At 41.7% G+C, this 20,134-nt stretch overlaps 1 protein-coding gene across 1 annotated transcript in view; it reads left to right on the top strand.

Moving 5' to 3' along the window:
- RRM1 (ribonucleotide reductase catalytic subunit M1) overlaps nt 1-20,134 on the top strand; it is a 39,091-nt gene that overhangs the window by 3,781 nt on the left and 15,176 nt on the right. Inside the window, exons 2-10 of the mRNA XM_047753988.1 lie at nt 3,086-3,174; nt 6,419-6,596; nt 7,869-7,969; nt 10,074-10,133; nt 11,932-11,971; nt 12,724-12,886; nt 16,119-16,260; nt 18,139-18,222; nt 19,254-19,415. Coding sequence (XP_047609944.1) covers nt 3,086-3,174; nt 6,419-6,596; nt 7,869-7,969; nt 10,074-10,133; nt 11,932-11,971; nt 12,724-12,886; nt 16,119-16,260; nt 18,139-18,222; nt 19,254-19,415 — 1,019 coding nt within the window. The remainder of the gene's footprint in view (nt 1-3,085; nt 3,175-6,418; nt 6,597-7,868; nt 7,970-10,073; nt 10,134-11,931; nt 11,972-12,723; nt 12,887-16,118; nt 16,261-18,138; nt 18,223-19,253; nt 19,416-20,134) is intronic.

Raw genomic sequence — 20,134 nt, 5'->3', positions numbered from 1 at the left:
TGTGCACACGTGTGTGTGTGTGTGGGGGGGGTAACTCTCTTCTGTTCCAGAGCTGCTTCTTTCCCTTCCTCCTTCGCCTTCCTGTCTTCCTCCCATCCTTTGTGTTTCCCTTTCCAGCCCACTCTGTTATGACTTTACACATCTGCGTGGATACGGTGCTGGGCCCTGAGGTTACAGTGGTGAGTGGGCAGACGTGGTTTTTGCCTTCAGTGATCTTAGAGTCGGTTGAGAAAGACCAAAATGTTAATACAGTAAAATACGAAAATACTCTACTAGGTATTAGAACGAACAGGCTATAGAAGCCCATTCGTTCAGTTATTCAGAAACTATTTGCAATCATCCCTTGGTATCCATGGGCATTTGGTTCTAGGAGCTGCTGGGGCTACCACATTACAAGTATGCTGCGTCCCAGAGCTGGCCCTCTTTCTCTGTGGGTTCACTGTCTCATGGTTCTGCATCCTCGGATTCATCCAGCCTTGGCTCCAAAATAATACGCAGTCCACAGTTGGTGGAATCTGCGTGTGGAACCGCAGGTACAGAGGGCTACCCATATTCAGCATCTCTTTGTGCCAGGAACTCTTTTAGGTAATGGGATTCAGCAGAGAACCAAACAAGCTAAATCCCTTTTTCCATGGAGCTTACATTCTGAGGTAGGTGAGAGAACTGAAGTGTATGCAAGAAACAGGTAAATTAACTGTAAGAGTCAGATCATGTCAGATGTGACCAGTGAGATGATGGTAGTAAAACAGGGCGATGTGATAAAGATGAATGAGAAGACGATCTTGGGTTGGGTCCTCAGGGAGGGAGCTGACGTTTGAGCTGAGCCCGGAAGGGTACTAAGAATCAGCCCTGTGAAGATCCCGGGCTGAATGGGCCGAACGTGTCCTTCATGGCTCAGGGTTAGCAGTCTCCCCGAAGAGAGGAATTAAAGAAGACAGCCAGCTAATAACCAAGAGGAAATCGGACAGTTAGTATCCTAGGATTTCCCGGAAGGGAAGGTCTACGTGAGTCACAGTGGCTGGGGCAGATTGCATGGAGGTGCAAGAGTTGGAGCGTGGGTAGGAGTTAGACGTTTGGGAAGGTGGAAGCGGGGCTTTCAGGCAGAGTGAGGTCTAAGCAGTGATACGGAGGTGGGAGTGGAAGGCCCTCTTGGGACTTGGGATGTCTCCTGGGACACTAGAAGAGATGTGAGACCAAGTGAAGGAAGGCCTGTTTGAGAGAAGAGGATGACGACGGATGTACGCAGTGGAAGCAGGCATCCGTGGTTTGATAAAGTCAGCTTGTGGGTTGAACACAATGACCAGGTGGAATGATGCGAGGCCAGAGGCCAGTGGATCACTGCTCCTTGGGCCCTTTCGTGTGCCTCCTCTTTCTAGGGTGAGTCCAGACACTTGCTGTTGTACTTTTTGTCCGTTTCCTGATTAAGTTGGCAGCTGCAGAATTCTCAGTTTGTTAATCCTGCTTGGTGGCCCCTGTCTGCCTAACCAGTTGGTAGACCATTGAGGGCTCAGGCCCAGAGTGGGCCAGTTAACTCTGTTCAGAGTTAGACACTGCATATGTGAGTCCGGCTAGAAAAGGGGTCCCAGTGATGGTCAGAAAGAGAAGGGCTGTTTTAGTTAATGTGTCGGTGTTCACGAAAAGCTAACTTCTTCGGTCAATGAGGGATTACTAGTGGTATCTTATTGTTCATTGATTCTGCATCAAACAATTGAGAACGTACCTCAGGTGGCCAGGACTTCTTGTTGGGGAGAACGAAGAGCAATAGGATCTAAGTCCAAAATCGTAAAAGGACTAACCGGGTAGGGTCTACACGTATTTGCTTCCATATCCCCCAAATAAAAACTAAGAGGTTGCCTCTGGAAGATCATCTGGAGTTTCACATAGAAAGAAGTACTTCTTTACATGGGGTGAAGTAAATTCAAAACCATTAATTACTCCAGGAGAGTATGGAAGCCGAGTTTTTGATGAAGGTGTTGGAGTGGAGATAGGTTTCTAAGTAATTTAGCATTCAGTACGGTTCGTACTACGTGCTGGGCCTTGGTCCTTGGTATGGGCACTGGGGAGTACATTGGTGAATAAATAAACCACGGCAAAATTGGTTTCCTTTTGGAAGTTACATTCTAGTGGATGGGTGGGGAGAGTCACAATAAACAAATACATACGCAAGATACAGAGTACGTCAGATGATCGTAAGTGCTATGGAGAAAAATAAAGCATGGAAGGAGGAGGAGGATAAAAGGAGCAAGGCTGTGTTTGGGGCATTGCAATTTAAAATAGGGCGAGGACAATGGAATACTACTCAGCCATAAAAAAGAACAAAATAATGCCATTTGCAGCAACATGGATGGAACTAGAGACTCTCATACCAGGTGAAGTACGTCAGAAAGAGAAAGACAAATACCATATGACATCACTTATATCTGGAATCTAATGTACGGCACAAATGAACCTTTCCACAGAAAAGAAAATCATGGACTTGGAGAATAGATTTGTGATTGCCAAGAGGGAGGGAGGTGGGTGGGATGGACGGGGAGCTTGGGGTTAATAGATGCAGACTGTTGCCTTTGGAATGGATTAGCAATGAGATCCTGCTGTGTAGCACTGGGAACTATGTCTAGTCACTTACGATGGAGCATGATCATGTGCGAAAATAGAATGTGTACATGGATGTGTAACTGGGTCACCATGCTGTACAGTAGGAAAAAAAATTGTAGTGGGGAAATAATTATTAAGAAAATAAATAAAATAGGGTGAGGAGTTCCCAGTGTGGCACAGTGGTTAACGAACCCGACTAGCATTCATGAGGACGCAGGTTCCATCCCTGGCCTTGCTCAGTGGGTTAAGGATCCAGCCTTGCCATGAGCTGTGCTTTAGGCCACCGACGTGGCTCAGATCCCGCGTTGCTGTGGTTCTGGCGTAGGCCAGAGGCTACAGCTCCAATTTGACCCCTACCTGGGAACCTCCATGTGCTGCGAGTGCAGCCCTAAGAAGCAAAAAATAAAAAGTTTGTGTGCTGATTACATTAGATTCTTTGACATCGCTGTCTTTGAAGTACTGACGTGAGTTGTATGGTTTGGATCTTCAGATGGCCGCCAAGAGCGAGTTATGTTCGACAAAATCACATCTCGAATCCAGAAGCTTTGTTATGGGCTGAATATGGACTTTGTTGATCCTGTAAGTAAGTGGGGTTTATAGCTTGGATTCTTCGCTTCATGTAATTCTTTTTACTTGTCTCTTACCTCTGGCCCTTCACTCACTTTTTTTTTTGTTGTTGTTGTTGTTATTGCTATTTCTTGGGCCGCACCCGTGGCATATGGAGGTTCCCAGGCTAGGGGGTCGAATCGGAGCTGTAGCCACCAGCCTACGCCAGAGCCACAGCAACGAGGGATCCGAGCCGTGTCCGAAACCTACACCACAGCTCACGGCAACGCCGGATCCTTAACCCACTGAGCAAGGGCAGGGACCGAACCCGCAACCTCATGGTTCCTAGTCGGATTCGTTAACCACTGCGCCACAACAGGAACTCCCTCACTCACTTTTTTTTTTTTTTTGCTTTTTAGGGCCGCACTTGCGGTACATGGAGGTTCCCAGGCTAGGAGTCAAATTGGAGCTACAGCTGCCGGCCACAGGCACAGCAGTGCAGGATCCAAGCTGCATCTGCGACCTTACACCACAGCTCACGGCAACACCCAATCCTTAACCCACTGAGCAAGACCAGGAATCGAACCTGTGTCCTCCTGAATGCTAGTCAGATTTGATAACCACTCAGCCACACCGCAAACTCCCCCTTCACTCACTTGATACATGTTTTGGTTTGATGTTCTGCTTATGACCTTGGATATAAAATGCAAATTCATTGCTTGAAACTTTTTTTCCCCTAAATTTTGGTTCTGTGCTGTGAGTTCTGACTTTTCAGAGAAGTGTCAAAGTGAGCAAAGAAGAAAACTTGACGTTAACACTTCACATTAGAGACATTGAGTAAATTATTTTATTCACAAAAGTTGAAAAGCTTTTAGTAAAGCGTGTTTTGGAACTGTGGTCGTTTGAGTAGGTGCTGGTTTGAAATTTACTTTCTTGTTACTGTGTAGAAAGAATATATTAAAGTAGCATAAAATAGATTTCATGGTCAACAATTAAGTCGCGGAGAGCCAGCTATTCACAAGCACGTTGCCCTGCTCTTCTCCTTATCTTCTGTAACTCCTCGACTCTAGACACAGCCTCCCTTGTCCAGATTGCTGTCTAGAGCTGTCTCTGAAGTGTCCTCTGGTCTTCTCTCATCTTGTCATCTTCAAATACATCTTCCATATTCCTTTCAGGGTGATTTATTAACATGGAGTTTCTAAGAACCTTTTTTAAAATTGTGTTTATTTTTATTTTTGGCCACACCCACAGCACGTGGAAGTTCCTGGGCCAGGTATCAAACCCACACCACAGCATGCTGCAGTGAAAATGCCGAGTATTTTCCCCCGAGCCGCGTGGGAACTCCCAGAACCTTTTTTTAAAAAACCCACCCGTGTTGCCCCGTCCTCATTTAGGTATTTCACTTGTACTACTGTAGCACTTGTGCTGGCCTCATAGCATTAACGTAGAAAGTAATTATATGTCTCTGTCCTCCCCTAGAACTGCTTGGAGGCCTGTGTCTTTTTCTTGTAACATCTGCAGTGTTTGGTGCATATATAATTAGATACTCAGTAAATACCGAATTGACCAAAATGGTCACAGAATATAATTTTATACAGCTTTAAAAGATGCTTATACATTTCCTTTTACATGTAGAAATCTAGATAATTAGAAGAGTAGAATACTAGAGGTGGGCGAACCTGAGGGATCATCCCCGTTCATCTTGCTTGTTTTATAGATAGGAGAGGTCCAGAGAGAAGGGGTGTGGCTTGGACACGTGAGTGGGAGTGTCGGGGAACCTCGGTATCCCGACGCCTCGTGTTCCGTGGCCTCATGCAGTGCTAAACTTCAGTGTGCACGGGTGCTGGAGCTGACTTGAGCTTGAAAGAGTCTGTATGCGTTTAGATCTGGCACAGTTAGCACATAGATGTTCTTTTATTCTGAGTTTGATTGCTTTCCATGTAGCACGAGACGTTTCGAAGACTTCACTGCTCTACTGACTCTAACTCATCTACTGGATCTGAGAAGAAGCTGATCAGGAGCACTTTGAGCTTAGGTCTTAACTGTAATTGGAACAGGTTTTATATTAATAATTATATAGACAGTTTCTTTTTTGAGGGGGCCATGCTTTGGTCAACTGGGAAGGCACTCATTTTCTATTGGATACTTTTCTTTTTTTAATAATTCAGTGAACACACACATATATATTATATATACATATGCAATTTAGGAATAGTCTTTTGGCCACGCCCACAAAATCTGGAGCTTCTGGGCCAGGGATTGAACCTGTGCCACAGCAGTGACCCCTGCTGCTGCAGGTAACAACATCAGATCCTTAACCTGCTGAGCCACAAGGGAACTCCCTAGAATTTGTCTTTCTTAAAAATATGTGGTGATGATTTGTACATTGTATGTTTTAGAAAGGGGTACCTCAGAGTTCCTGCTGTGGTGCAGTGGGTTAAGGATCTGGCATTACTGCAGCTGTGATGTCAGTTGCAGCTGTGGCTTGGATTTGATCCCTGCCCTGGGAACTTCCATATGCAGCAGGTGTGGCTGAAAAAGAAAAAAAAGTGAGGGGTACCTTTTACAGTATGGTCTTGTAAACAGTGAAATAAGATTGAATGGGCTGTGCTGTGGTGCTGAGGACTTAAACATTAACCTTGTGCAGGTCCCAATAACCTGAGCCTCGGTTCCTCATGTAAAGTGACAGTAGCAGTGATACCCATCTCACAGGTCATAGTGAAATGTCAGAAGGTTATCAAAGTTGGAATATTTCATAAAGTGTTAAAGAGCAGTCACTAAATTATTTGATGACTCAGCCCCAACTCTAACTTGTACCGTTTTCTCCTTTCATTGGAATAATTAAATGAATTTGATTCATTTGCACTCCTGTACTTATGCTGAAGTAGAATTAAAGGAAAATGGGTGAGTATATAATTCAAACTCTGGTTTAAATGGGGAGAATTTTAAAGAAAGATGGGGCAATGCTTGTAGTATCATTGGTCTCTTTTCAGCTCTTTCCTTGTATGACTGTTAATCTTTGTAAAAGTTAGACTTTAAAACTTTATTTATTGTGGATGCTGCTTCATTGTATACGTAGTATGCATTTTCTAGCAGCTCTATTAGCTTAGTAATGCGCATTTCTAAATTTTCCACAGCTTACCATTCTGAAAGGTAATTTTTCATAAAGGAAGTTAACTGTTTTATTTTGATATAAATTTCATTTTCTTCACTACTCTCTTGAGGAAGCTGCTGGTTCTCGGGAAAGCACAAGTAATTCTTGGTTTTGCTCTTATAGGCTCAGATCACCATGAAAGTAATCCAGGGCTTGTACAGTGGGGTCACAACTGTGGAACTGGATACTTTGGCTGCTGAAACGGCTGCAACCCTGACGACTAAGCACCCTGACTATGCCATCCTGGCAGCGAGGATTGCCGTCTCTAACTTGCACAAAGAAACAAAGAAAGTGTTCAGTGGTGGGTCTAGAGGAAAAATTTAGAATTAGTAGTCTCAGAAAATTTATAAGGGTACCAGAATGAAACTTAAATGTCAAAAGAAAAGTTACACCTGGAGTTCCCGTCGTGGCGCAGTGGTTAACAAATCCGACTAGGAACCATGAGGTTGCGGGTTCGGTCCCTGCCCTTGCTCAGTGGGTTAACGATCCGGCGTTGCCGTGAGCTGTGGTGTAGGTTGCAGACGCGGCTCGGATCCCTCGTTGCTGTGGCTCTGGCGTAGGCTGGCGGCTACAGCTCCGATTCGACCCCTAGCCTGAGAACCTCCACGTGCCGTGGGAACGGCCCAAGAAATGGCAAAAAGACAAAAAAAAAAAAGAAAAGAAAAGAAAAGTTACACCTTGTTTAAAAAAGTGACGTATCCAAGTTAACGGCAGAGAAGGGACTAGAAATTCCTCTTTCTCCATGCTGCTGATGGCTCGCTCTCTCTTTGTTAAGTCCCATCTTTAGGCTCTTAGTGCTGATGTGGTTGGAAAAAAGAATTAATATTTATGGATAATTTCTGGGCTTAAAAAGTGTTACGGGCAGTCTTTGTCACCAGTAGCAAACCCTGCATTCCGTCGCTCCCATTTTAGGGCTCTGGGAATGTGGGCAAAGGAAGGCTAAGCAATTTGTTAGGAATAAAGAAGTGGTGTTTAACAAGTCAGTCGGTAGACGAGAGGAGACGTCTTTTGACTTTCACTTCAGATCTGTTTTGTGGGGCCTTAAACATTACATCTCCCTCTGGAGTAGATTTATCGTAAAGATGTCAGTTCTCCCCACACTGATCTATGGACTCCAGTCCGTTTTAGTCAGAATGCAGTTTGTGTGCGTAAGGCTCACACGTAAACGCAGAGGATCGGAGGCTGCGATGGTGTCTGGAAGGAGAGCGGCGAGAATTTATTTTCAGTTGCGTTTCTGTTGTGTTAGGATTTAAAGAAAAACTTTGAGATTATGATTTCTATTTTCCGTTAATTTCAACCAGTAATTCTCAGTGGGGTTGGGTGTCAGAATCATCTGGCAGCGAGCCTGTGCTCCCTCCCCCTCTGGGGGATTGTCTCCGTGAGGGTTTCCTCATGTAAGTGTCCCCGTATGTATTCACTTAACATTTATATGTTTATGAAGCACTGTCTGTGCTAGGCACTGAGGCGAATTGGTTTGAAGAAAAGCACTGAGAACCAGTTTGGACTGTTACCTGAGGTCGAGGTAGCTATTAAGCCATTCTGATGCCTTGCGTCTCTGCTGTGCTGCCCTTAGATGTGATGGAGGACCTCTTCAGCTACATCAATCCGCACAACGGCAAACACTCTCCCATGGTAGCCAAGTCAACGCTGGATATTGTTTTGGCCAATAAAGATGTATGTAATCATGCTTTTCTGGTGGAAGTCTTTTTTATAGATTGTATTTTTTAAAGCAACAAGCACATTTTAAACAATTTGAACACTGCAAAAAATATAGGTAAAAAATAATTCTCACTCCTCTGAATCCTCGTTTTCCTCTCTAGAAACAATGTTTTATCATTTTAAAGTGTATTTTTCCAGAGCTGTTCTGTAACACACATGTGTGTGTGTGCGTGCGTACATATATTTTTCCATTTAATGCTTGTGTTCTATGTGGGCTATTATTGCTGATGCTTTTTCCACTTACAAGTGTATCTTAGAGATACTTCTGTGTTAGCATTTTCGAATTTACCTTGCCCTTTCTAACAGCTGCATAGCATTCCATTCTGTAGCTATATCATCATTGTGCATATATATAAGAATTGCTCTAGCGATGAATATTTGTTTTCCGTTTTTTGCTGTAGTGAATATCTGTATATGGTAGTGTTTCGCTTGTAGATGAGTATATATCGGTAAGATAAATACATTAAGTGGAATTGCTGAGCCAAAGAGTCTGTGCATTCAGAATTTTAGTCGACATTGCCAAACTGACTTCCAAAAAGGTTGCTCAGATAAAATTTTGAAAGATCTTCTTGCTCAGCAACTTAAAAATTATCCACTTGTGTTTCATTCCCTTTCTTAACTATGTCCCAGAGGACAGAAGGGAAAAGATGGGTAGATCCAGCCAGCCCTTTTGCGCACAAAGTTTATTTACCATGGCTATTTGCACAGATTAGAAACCAGTTTTAAGTGTAGGTAATAAAATGATTAGTTGGCTGTCTCTCTAAATATGTATTTGATGTTAAAAGACTGAGTGAAAACTGTGTTGTTCAATATGTATAATCTTGAAGGTAAGTGAAAAACAAAAATAAAATAATGGCAGCAAAGAAGTAAATATTGATAATCAGGTATTTCAGTTCCCCATTATTCATGTAAGACTCTACCTGCCTTTGCCTACAAAGATGTAGGCAATAAATAGAAATAGAAAAAAATAGAAAGGGAAGAATTTCATATAGACTTTTCATGTCCTAGGTCATGGATTATTATACGGGAACACTGATGATATTCTTTGAAAGGCTGGCTCTGTTTTTCTCCATCCAAAATGATTATTTGTACCTAATTGCTTTTGTTTTCTTCTAAATGGCTCTGTAGCAAGAGCTCTCTCTGTAGCAGTGGCCGTTTCTGCTATAAAATCTTACTGTCCCAGCAGTAGTTTGTTTAAAACCTGTTAAAGGACCATGAACTTGACGAGCCTTAGAATTAACGTAATCCTACCATCTGTCATTTTTTTTTTATGTTACATATTGTTATGTGCAGTTTAAAGTGGGCTAATGTTAAAACTATGTATTAGTAAGTACGTGGTTCCAATACTTTTGGGTTAATAGCTAATCTAAAAACATGTTTCAGGATGATGGTATAGTCCCTTTCATGTTCTTTAGAGATGTACTGTAGACGTAACAGAGCAAGTTTGGAAAGTCACATTTACATTTTCACTTCTATACAACTTACATGTTTTCTTCTAGTCTTTATTTAATATGCATGTTTTTAAACCTAATCGGGGTACTCAATTTATAGAAATTTTTTTTAACATTAGGTGTGGATTTCTATTCTACAGCAGTCACACCTACTGTTTTTTTTTTGTTGTTGTTTTTTTTTAATTTTATTTTCCCACTGTACAGCAAGGGGATCAAGTTATCCTTACATGTATACATTACAATTACATTTTTTTCCCCACCCTTTGTTCTGTTGCAACATGAGTATCTAGACATAGTTCTCAATGCTACTCAGCAGGATCTCCTTGTATATCTATTCTAAGTTGTGTCTGATAAGCCCAAGCTCCCGATCCCTCCCACTCCCTCCCCCTCCCACAAGTCTCTTCTCCAAGTCCATGATTTTCTTTTCTATGGAGATGTTCATTTGTGCTAGATGTTAGATTCCAGTTACATACTTACTGTTTTATCTCTTTTGTATCCTATGTCATTTTAGTTCTGGAGTCAAGGCTGAAAGATTCCAGATTTAGTGAAAATGAGTCTAATTATCTTAAGTTGTCTTTTGTTTTTTTTTTTTTTTTTCACTTCACCAGCGCCTGAATTCTGCCATTATCTATGACCGAGATTTCTCTTACAATTACTTTGGCTTTAAGGTAAGTAATGGGTTTCAAGTAAGTGGGAATTCCTTCTTCAATCAGGAAATGGAAATTTGTGTTTATGTTTTAGTGAGAGCATTATAAAGGTAGTAACTTGTTGGGAGTTGGGTTGGACCTGAGGGATTAGTGGGGTTGGTAGTTGTTTGAATTAAGGAAGGATAGCTTATTCATTTGCAGTTTTCAAATTTCCCATGATTACTTCTGGATGTCTGTGGAATGATGCAGGTAAATTGCCGGAATGATCCCGTATGATTCTACTGTGTGTGCGGCAGTTATTTATTGAATTCCTACTATGTGCGTGCTTTTCTAGGTGCTTTTGTGTTGATAAACAGTGTTGTGTAGTGATTGAGAAGATGAGTGTTGATGTCAGACCAGCTGGGTTCACAGCTCTGCTCCCTTTCTTATTGGCAGGTTACTTAATTGTGCTTCAGTTTTCTCATCTTTAGGATGGGGATAATAATAAAATTTCAGTAACATTCTCTTGAGGATTAAGTGAGTGTGTCTGTTGCTTAGATTAGTGTCTAGCCTATTAGAAGCACTTTATAGATGGTAATTATTGTGATATAATGGTGACTACCACAATTTTTGCTATTAACATACATGTTAATGTAGAGCTAGCTTTTTCCAGACGTTTTCAGGCAGTCTTTTTTAAAACAGATAACCAGTTGATAATGTTCCAAGCTGAAGCGAGTGAAACTAAATATGCTTTTCTTCTCATTAAAAATTATATTAAAAACTGAGAAGATTTTTTTTAATAATGATTTTTATTTTTTCTATTATAGTTGGTTTACAGTGTTCTGTCAATTTTCTACTGTACAGTAAAGTGACCCTGTCACACATACATATGTACATGCTTTTTCTCACATTATCTTCCATCATACTCCATCACGAGTGACTAGATACAGTTCCTGGTGCTGTACAGTGGGATCTAATTGCTTATCCATTCTAAAGGCAGTAATTTGCATCTGTTAACCCCAGACTCCCAGTCCATCCCACCCCCTCCCCCTCCTCCTTGGCAACCACAAGTCTGTTCTCCAAGTCCATGGGTTTCTTTTCTCTTGAAAGGTTCATTTGTGCCTTATATTAGATTCCAGATATAAGTGATATCATATGGCATTTGTCTTTCTCTTTCTGACGTACTTCACCTGGTATGAGAGTCTCTAGTTCCATCCAAGTTGCTGCAAATGGCATTATTTTGTTCTTTTTTATGGCTGAGTGGTATTCCATTGTGTGTATGTACCACATCTTAATCCGTGCATCTGTTGATGGACATTTAGGTTGTTTGCATGTCTTGTCTGTTGTGAATAGTGCTGCAGTGAACATACAGGTGCATGTATCTTTTTCAAGGAAAGCTTTGTCTGGATATATGCCCAAGAATGGGATTGCTGGGTCATGTGGTAGTTCTATGTATAGTTTTCTAAGGTTCCTCCATACTGTTTTCCACAGTGGTTGTTCCAATTTACATTCCCACCAGCAGTGTAGGAGGTTCCCTTTTCTCCACACCCTCTCCAGCATTTGTTATTTGTGGACTTACTAATGATGGCCATTCTGACCGGTGTGAGGTGGCACCTCGTAGTACTTTTGATTTGCATTTCTCTAATAATTGGTGATGTTGAGCATTTTTTCACGTGCCTGTTGGCCATCTGTATATATCTTCTTTGGAGGAATGTCTATTAAGGTCTTTTGTCCATTTTAAAAACTGAGATTTGAATAGATTGCCTTATTGTGAATGATATATCCAATGTGTCTTTAAAACTATGCTCTGGAAGTGTTTTGGTTGCTTTGCTTTTTCTAGACGCTGGAGCGGTCCTATTTGTTGAAGATCAGTGGAAAAGGTGAGACATGAATGTGTTCGTGTGTTATGTTCATGTGTTACATTATGTTGAAAATAGAACTTTGAGCTACTAGCCCTAACATTTTTCTTTAAACTCTTAAGTGACTTTTTTTTTTGGCTGCGTCCATGGCTTATGGAAGTTCCTGGGCCAGGGATTGAACCTGAGCCATAGCAGACGCCCAAGCTGTTTCAGTGACAATGTCAGATCCTTAACCCTCTGTGTTATAAGAGAACTCCTAAATAACATTTTTTTTTTTTTTTGTATTTTTAGGTCTTCACCCACAGCATATGGAAGTTCCTGAGCTAGGGGTCGATTCAGAGCTGCAGCTACCAGCCTATGCCATAGCCACAACGGGAACTCCCAATGTAAGATTTTTATTTTATTTTATTTTTTTGCTTTTTGCTTTTTAGGGCCGCGCCCGTGGCATATGGAAGTTCCCAGGCTAGGGGTCTAATTGGAGCTTCAGCTGCCGGCCTTCACCACAGCCACAGCAATTCAGGATCCAAGCCATGTCTGTGATCTGCACCACAGCTCATGGCAACGCCAGATCCTCAGCCCACTGAGCAAGGCCAGGGATTGAACCTGAATCCTCATGGTTACTAGTCGGCTTTGTTTCTGCTGCGCCACGACAGGGACTCCCCAGTGTAAAATTTTTAGAATTTTCCTTTGGTGTTTCTTTTTTTGACTAAGTACACGTCTCAGCCTAGTTTTTCTGATATATCCCACCGTGTGAAAATTCCCGTTGTTTTTAGTGGCCGAAAGACCACAGCATATGTTGATGAGGGTGTCTGTGGGGATTCACAAAGAAGATATTGATGCTGCCATTGAAACATACAACCTTCTTTCTGAGAAGTGGTTTACCCATGCCTCGCCCACTCTCTTCAACGCTGGCACCAACCGCCCACAGCTCTCTAGGTATGTGCCATCTATCATTGCTTTTAATGTTCTGAAAGGGTCTTGACTGGGAAATAAACCTTGACCTGAAGACGCTGGGCAGTTCATCACATTCAAGTTAATTTAATAAACCTTTGACTAGTAAATGTAATACTTAATTACGTTATAATCCCACTCTGATTAAATCAGATTTACCTTCTGAAAAGATCTCATACTGTGATGTGAATGAAGAAAAGCAAATGTTGCTGAAGAAATTTTAAACTTGATTGTGGTAATGGTTGTACAACTCTGACTATACTGAAGGCTATTAATTGTACACTTTAAATGGGGAATCGTATGGTTTGTGAATTGTAAAGTTTTTTCAGAAGTACTGATAACAGGACTCTGATGGTGGTCTGTACCAGGGATTATGGTATTTCAGCTTAGGGAGGTGAAAGTAAAGATTGGGGAAAACAGATTCGAGAGATTTGGGGGGTAAAGTTGACAGAATTTGATGATTTGGTTATGAGTCAAGAGTGGTTCCTGAGTTTATGAACAGAGTAGTAGGAATTATGGTGCTATTTTCCGAGAAAGGGAACGCTGGGACGGAATCTGGGACAGTGTAGTGTTTGCCCTGGGATAGGCAGATAAACCACTGGAATGTAACCGAACGTAGGAAGAGATTCAGGCCTGTATGGGACCTTGATGAATAGCAGGTGTTGTTGCATTTTGTTAGGAAACCAGTACTTAGGAAAATTGGTTATCCTATGGGGAAAAGTATAACTAAATTCCCCTTCTTTGTGCCTATATGGAATAAGTTCAAGAAAAAAATTCTAAAAGTGGAACTAAAATCTTTTAGAACATACAGAGAAAATAGGTAAATATCCTGTTTTCCTCCCCAGCTTTTTAATATGAATTTCAAATATTCAGAAAAATTTAAAGGACAATGAAATTCACCCATACATCCACCTCTACCAAGATCAAAATATTACTAACGTTTTGCTGTGTGTATTTTTATTTTTTTATTTTTTGCTTTTTAGGGCCGCACTTGTGGCATATGGAAGTTCCCAGGCTAGGAATCGAATTGGAGCTGTAGTCGCTGGCCTATGCCACAGCCATAGCAGCTCGGGATCTGAGCCACGTCTGTGACGTACACCACAGCTCACGGCAACGCCAGAGCCTTAACCCACTGAGCAAGGTCAGGGATCGAACCTGCATCCTCATGGATACTGGTTGGATTTGTTTCCGCTGCTCCACAACAGAAACTCCTATGTATTTTTTTATTTTTATCTTTAACATAAAAAAAATTTTTTTTGGCTGAATCATTTGAAAGTGAGTTACAGACATCATGCCTGTCACCCTACATCTTGATAGAACATATATGATCTTAGAGTAATGAAGATTTTCTTTCTTCTATTTTTTGGGGCCATGCCTGCCACATGTGGAAGTTCCCAGGCCGGGAATTGAGCCTGTGCCACAGCAGCCACTCACCACTGCAGTGACCACATTGGATACTTAAACCTGTTGAGCCACATGGGAACTCCTAGGATTTCTTAAAAGAGATAAAATAAGCAAACAACAGAAAGGAAAAATTGACTACATTAAAATTAAACTTCTGCAAATGAAAAACACAGTGGAAAAATTTCAGACTGGGAGAGGATCTTTGCAAGTATGTTAACAGTCAAAGGGTTATAAGAAAAAGATACAAAACCAAATAGAAACATGGGCTTATTTGTAGAAGAAGTTTGACCAAGAAACATGTGAGATTATGTTAAACTTCCTTGGTAGTTAGGAAAGTGAAAGTTAACATCATGAGATAGTTCATACCCCCACAATAATACTTACAGATTGATGCAAGTTAAACGGTTGAGGAGTTCCCGTCGTGGTGCAGCGGAAACGAATCCACCTAGGAACCATGAGGTTTCGGGTTCGATCCCTGGCCTTGCTCAGTGGGTTAAGGATCTGGTGTTGCTGTCCGCTGTGGTGTAGGTCGCAGACGCTGCTTTTATCCTGCATTGGTGTGGCTGTGGCGTGGGCTGGCGGCTACAGCTCCGATTGGACCCCTAGCCTGGGAACCTCCACATGCTGCCACTGTGGCCCTTAAAAAAAAAAAAAAAGTTAAAAGGTTGAGAATACCAAGTTTGGTAAAAATGTGGAACACAGGCAAGTCTCATGCATTGGCGGCTAGAACATCCTTATCCATTCATTCTGGAGACTCTTTAGGAAAGTAAACACATGCACAGCTTTTGACCCAAAAATCCTCTCCTAGGTTGACACCTTAGAGGAGTCTTTAGGCATAAGTGCAGTGAGATCTGTTGAAGACATTCACAGCGGTGCTATTTAGACAAATGGGAAATAGTCCCCGTGTCCCTCAGCAGGCCAGTGGGCGAGCGTACTGGTGCATTCACACTGCGGAGCACCTTAGGGCGGTGAACGTACCGTCGTCCTGTATGCATCAGTGGGACTGAATTTCTAACACACTAGCGAGCGAAATAAACGCAAGTCTCAGAGGGATAAATAAATATGGAACCAGAAAATTTTGAAGTGTAGAACATACGCAGATGCTAAAACAATGTAGAAATGCATGGACGTGGTGTACGATCGTAATTAGGCTGTATTTGTAGTGTCTGATTCCTCGAGGCAGGTGGTAAGTACGATGTGTATGTTATATTATTCTCTGTACCTTTCTGAATGTCTGAATATTCATGGAAGGGAAGCGTCACCCGATAGAATCCATTCGATTGGCTGAATTTTCAAGATAGCGAAGGGATCATTGGTGGCGTAAGTTCCTAGGGTCAGAGCATAAGAGCCAAAGCACAGTCTTCAAATGGACTGTACAGGATGTAAATTTTGGTCCATGTGTCAGACTTGGTTCACTCTTGGATAGGTGGCTTTTTTTTCCCATGAATGTTAATTTTTTTCCTGGCTTTCTAATAGCTTGAAAAGATGTTGCATATGCTTAGGAATTTACATGAGAAAATGTAATAATGGCACATTTGTAGTCAGGTGAACATGTAAGCTAATATTGTAGACTTTAAGACTTCCTTCTAAGCTAAGCATCTAGGGTAGGCAGCAAGGTGATTTTAAAACAGTATATATTGATATGTCTTATTGTGTCATATCCAGTAAAAGTTTTGTTTCTTAAAACACTTAGGAATTTTGTAAGCTTCAAGTTGTTTATTTGCCTAACTTACTGTCTTTGGATTATACAGTCATTTTTCTGACTCTGCTTTGCTTCATTTCTCTTCTGAATTGTGACTTTTTTCCCCTGTAGCTGTTTCCTTCTGAGTATGAAAGATGATAGCATTGAAGGCATTTATGACACTCTAAAGCAGTGTGCATTGATTTCCAAGTCAGCTGGGGGAATTGGTGTTGCTGTGAGTTGTATTCGAGCTACTGGCAGCTACATTGCTGGGGTAAGCTTCTGTTGTTTGACTGAGAATGTGTAGGCCAGAGGGATTCAAGCCTGCAAGCAACCAGGCTCGCGGTTGAGAGGGTTTGTGCTGGGGCTTAGGAGACCTGGATCTGTGTTAATTACTACTAGGCTGGGTGACTTGGGGTGAGTAATTTCACTACTGCTGGCCTCATTTTCATCTGTTTTGTTGGCAGTTTAGTTGGTCTATGGGGTCCTTTTTTAGCTCAGATTTTAGAATTCTTATTTATTTTATAAATAATAATAGCAGCTATTATTTATTCATTGCTTACTGTGTGCTGAATCTGTCATAAAAGCTTATGTGAATTACACATTTAACCCTTACTGCCGTCTTAGGAGACAGATATCATTACAGACACAGTAAACGTCACTCCTTACAGTGACTTAGGAGGATAGACACTTTTTCCTTATTTTACAAGTGGGGAAGCTGAAGGTAAGAAAGTTAAATTACATCCAGAGATTGGTTACTTAATATGTGATAGAGCCAGGATTCAGGCTTTAGACACTGGCATTTTATGAAGTAAATTCCACATTTTTCTAGTTCACTGTTCACTAGGAGTCAAGATAATGGTTTGGGGTGGACTCTAAAAAATAAGACAAATGGATGTATATGCAAAACAGAAACACTCACAGAGCAAACAAACTTGTCATTACCACAGGGGAGAGGGAAGAGGGGATAAATTAGGGGGAAGGATTAGCAGATACAAACTACTAAATATACAATAGATATACTCTGTGGCACAGGGAATTATACCCATAACCTATAACCTTTAATGGGGTGTAATCTGCAAAAGTATTGACTCAACTACGCTGTACACCTGCAGTTAGCATAATACTGTAAGTCATGCATACTTTAAAGAAAAAAAAAGGTAATGATTTTGTGTAAGACCTAGATTTAAATCCAGTATCACTCATTCCCAGTGGTGTGGCCGAGTGCAGGTTACTTTACATCCCCGAGTTTGTTTCCTCCTCTGTAAGGGGAAGAAGATACCCAACCCGCTAGAATACAGTTAGCACAGAGGAAACCCATTCCATTATGTGGTGTTTGTTGCACAATAGTAGAGTGAGCCATTGCTCACTTATCTTTCTAGGCTGTTCGAAGGTTTGCCTTGGGGATAGAGGGATTATTTTAAAAATTAGATGACGAATCTTCTAAGCAGTTTCTATATTTTATCTTCACTTGAGAAACCATTTATTGCTGAGAGTCTCCGTTTACCTTATTGCCTTGATTTATCCATTGCATATAATTCTTATTGTAAATTGCCTTGAATTCTTTTGGGAAAAAGATATTTTAGTAGCCTTTTTACTCTACCCAAAGTATTTCTTTATATAATGGCCTTTTGAAGGTGTGGGGTTTAGATTTAGCTATTCTGATTTTGGATTCTTTTGACTTGTAGTTGTCATTTCTCATTAGAAATTAGAGATGCCATGAAATAACTTTGCACATAATTGTAGTTTATTCAACAAAATTCAGAGTTGCCATTGTGGCTCAGTGGGCTAAGAACCCAGCATAGTCTCCGTGAGGATGCCTGGCTTTGCTCAGTGGGCTAAGGATCTGGCGTTGCCGCAAGCTGTGGTGTAGGTCACAGACGCGGCTCAGATCCGGCATTGCTGTGGCTGTGGTGTAGCCTGGCAGCTGCAGCTCTGATTCGACCCTTCATATACTGCAGGTGTGGCCTTTGTAAAAAAATTTATTTTTTAATTTGGGCGTTATGTTTTTTAAAGAGGTAGAAATGGAGAAGCAGATAAAACTTTATCGACTGAGAAAGAGTCATTTGTCCACTCTTGAGCCATTTTGTTCTCTTCCTTGCTGAGCCCCCCCTTCCTCCTCCAGATGCCTTTATCCTCGTCTCTCTTTCAGACGAATGGCAATTCCAACGGCCTTGTACCGATGCTGAGAGTGTATAACAACACAGCTCGATACGTGGATCAGGGTGGGAACAAGGTATGTTCTCGTCCTGAGAGGACTGGGAATCAGAACTGCGGATCTTTTGTCATACACGCTTATAATAAGATAGCTCGGTGTATGTGCGTCTAACAAGTCTGCTTTTTTGTTTTTACGATCGATTTAATAGTGTGATTTTTACTTAAAGTATCCACACTTGAGGTGTACAGTTTGATGGTTTTGACAGATGTACACACCTGTGTGATCCCACCAGGCAAGTTTTAGAACATTTCCGTTACCCCATCATGTTTGCCGTGCACCTTTGTATGAATCACCGTCACCCTGACTTGTACGTACTGTACCCCCGGCTCCAGGCAGCCAGTGACCTAGTCAGCTTTCTCACGTGACAGTTCAGTTGCAGAGAATTTCTGAAGTCGTGACTCGTACTGACCCCTAACCTTGAAAGGGGGGTGTAATATGTTTGCTGGGTATCTCTTAAACAGACAGACCAAACTCTGCTTATTTTCCAGAGGAACGTGCAGCCGAGTGTACTGGGTCATTTATCCAGTGTTACCGGCAGGGTAGTTGGCTGCTTGAGCCTGTCTCTCGCGGATATGTAGGCACACTAATCACTTCTGAGTTTATGAATTTCTCTCTGATGTACTTAAAAAAATCTATGGGGACCTCGATAAGACCTCCCACCTTTTTGACCTTTAAAGAGAGCAAACACATTACTGTCAAAGGTAAAGCGATTTTCTTTGGGCTTTGCACACACACATACATGTAAAGTGAGCTGGACGCCAACTGAAGAGGAAGCGCCATCTCTAGTTTACTGTGTCACTTGGCATAAGTATTGTCTCTCTTATTCCACATTTTCTTCATGTTAAATATTCTTTTTTTTTTCTCACCCCTAGAATTGTAAGAAGAATACAACTACTTTATGTTTTTATAGTACTTTTATTTGTATTATCTCATTAAACTTATTAATTGCAGTGAAGATCCAAGGAGATATTATTGAAGTGCTTTGGAAAGTACAAAGTTTCTTTGTTTCATTTTGATTCTGAAAAGAATGATGATTTATTTACCATTAGCGACCTGGGGCATTTGCTATTTATCTGGAGCCTTGGCATTTAGACATCTTTGAGTTCCTTGATTTAAAGAAGAACACAGGGAAGGAAGAGCAGCGTGCCAGGGACCTCTTCTTTGCCCTTTGGATTCCGGATCTCTTCATGAAGCGAGTGGAGACGAATCAGGTGAGGGATAGGTACTGGTCAGCAGTGGCAGCTTGAGTCGTACAAGTTTTCAGTCACCTTGGCCATGTTTAGCAGGAGTCCACCTATATGTTCTGCCCGGAAGGGCATTCTGAGCAGGCTAAGAGATGCCACTCTTGCCTTGTTGGGTTTCCAGTCTCTAAAGTAGATGCTCTGACCTAAATGCTGAAAAGGTCATGAACTAACAGGTAGAACTAGATCTCTGGGTCTGAGCCCAAAATGATTATTTCTAAATGAAATTTTTTTTGTTTTTGTCTTTTTTTAAAGGACTGCACTCAGCACATGGAAATTCTGAGGGGGGGTTGAATCGAAGCTGCAGTTGTCAACCTACAGCCACAGCAGTGCCAGATCCAAGCCACATCCGCAACCTACTCTGTAGCTTGTGGCAGTGCCGGATCCTTAACCCACTGAGTGAGGCCACTGATGGGATCAAATCTGCATCCTCATGGATACTAGTTGGGTTCTTTCTTTATTTTTTTTGCTTTTTAGGGCCGCACACCACATTGTATGGAGATTCCCAGGCTAGGGGTGGAATCGGAGCTGTAGTTGCTGGCCAGTGCCACAGCCATAGCAACGCCAGACCTGAGCTGCATCTGTGTCCTACACCACAGCTCATGACAAACACCGAATCTTTAGCCCACTGAGCGAGGCCAGGGATCGAACCTTTGTCCTCATGGATGCTAGTTAGATTTGTTTCTGCC

The sequence above is a fragment of the Phacochoerus africanus genome, chromosome 11 (genome assembly GCF_016906955.1).
Source record: "Phacochoerus africanus isolate WHEZ1 chromosome 11, ROS_Pafr_v1, whole genome shotgun sequence".
Lineage (NCBI taxonomy): Eukaryota > Metazoa > Chordata > Mammalia > Artiodactyla > Suidae > Phacochoerus > Phacochoerus africanus.
Note: the sequence above shows the minus strand (reverse complement) of the source record. Positions and strands in the feature narration are given on the sequence as shown.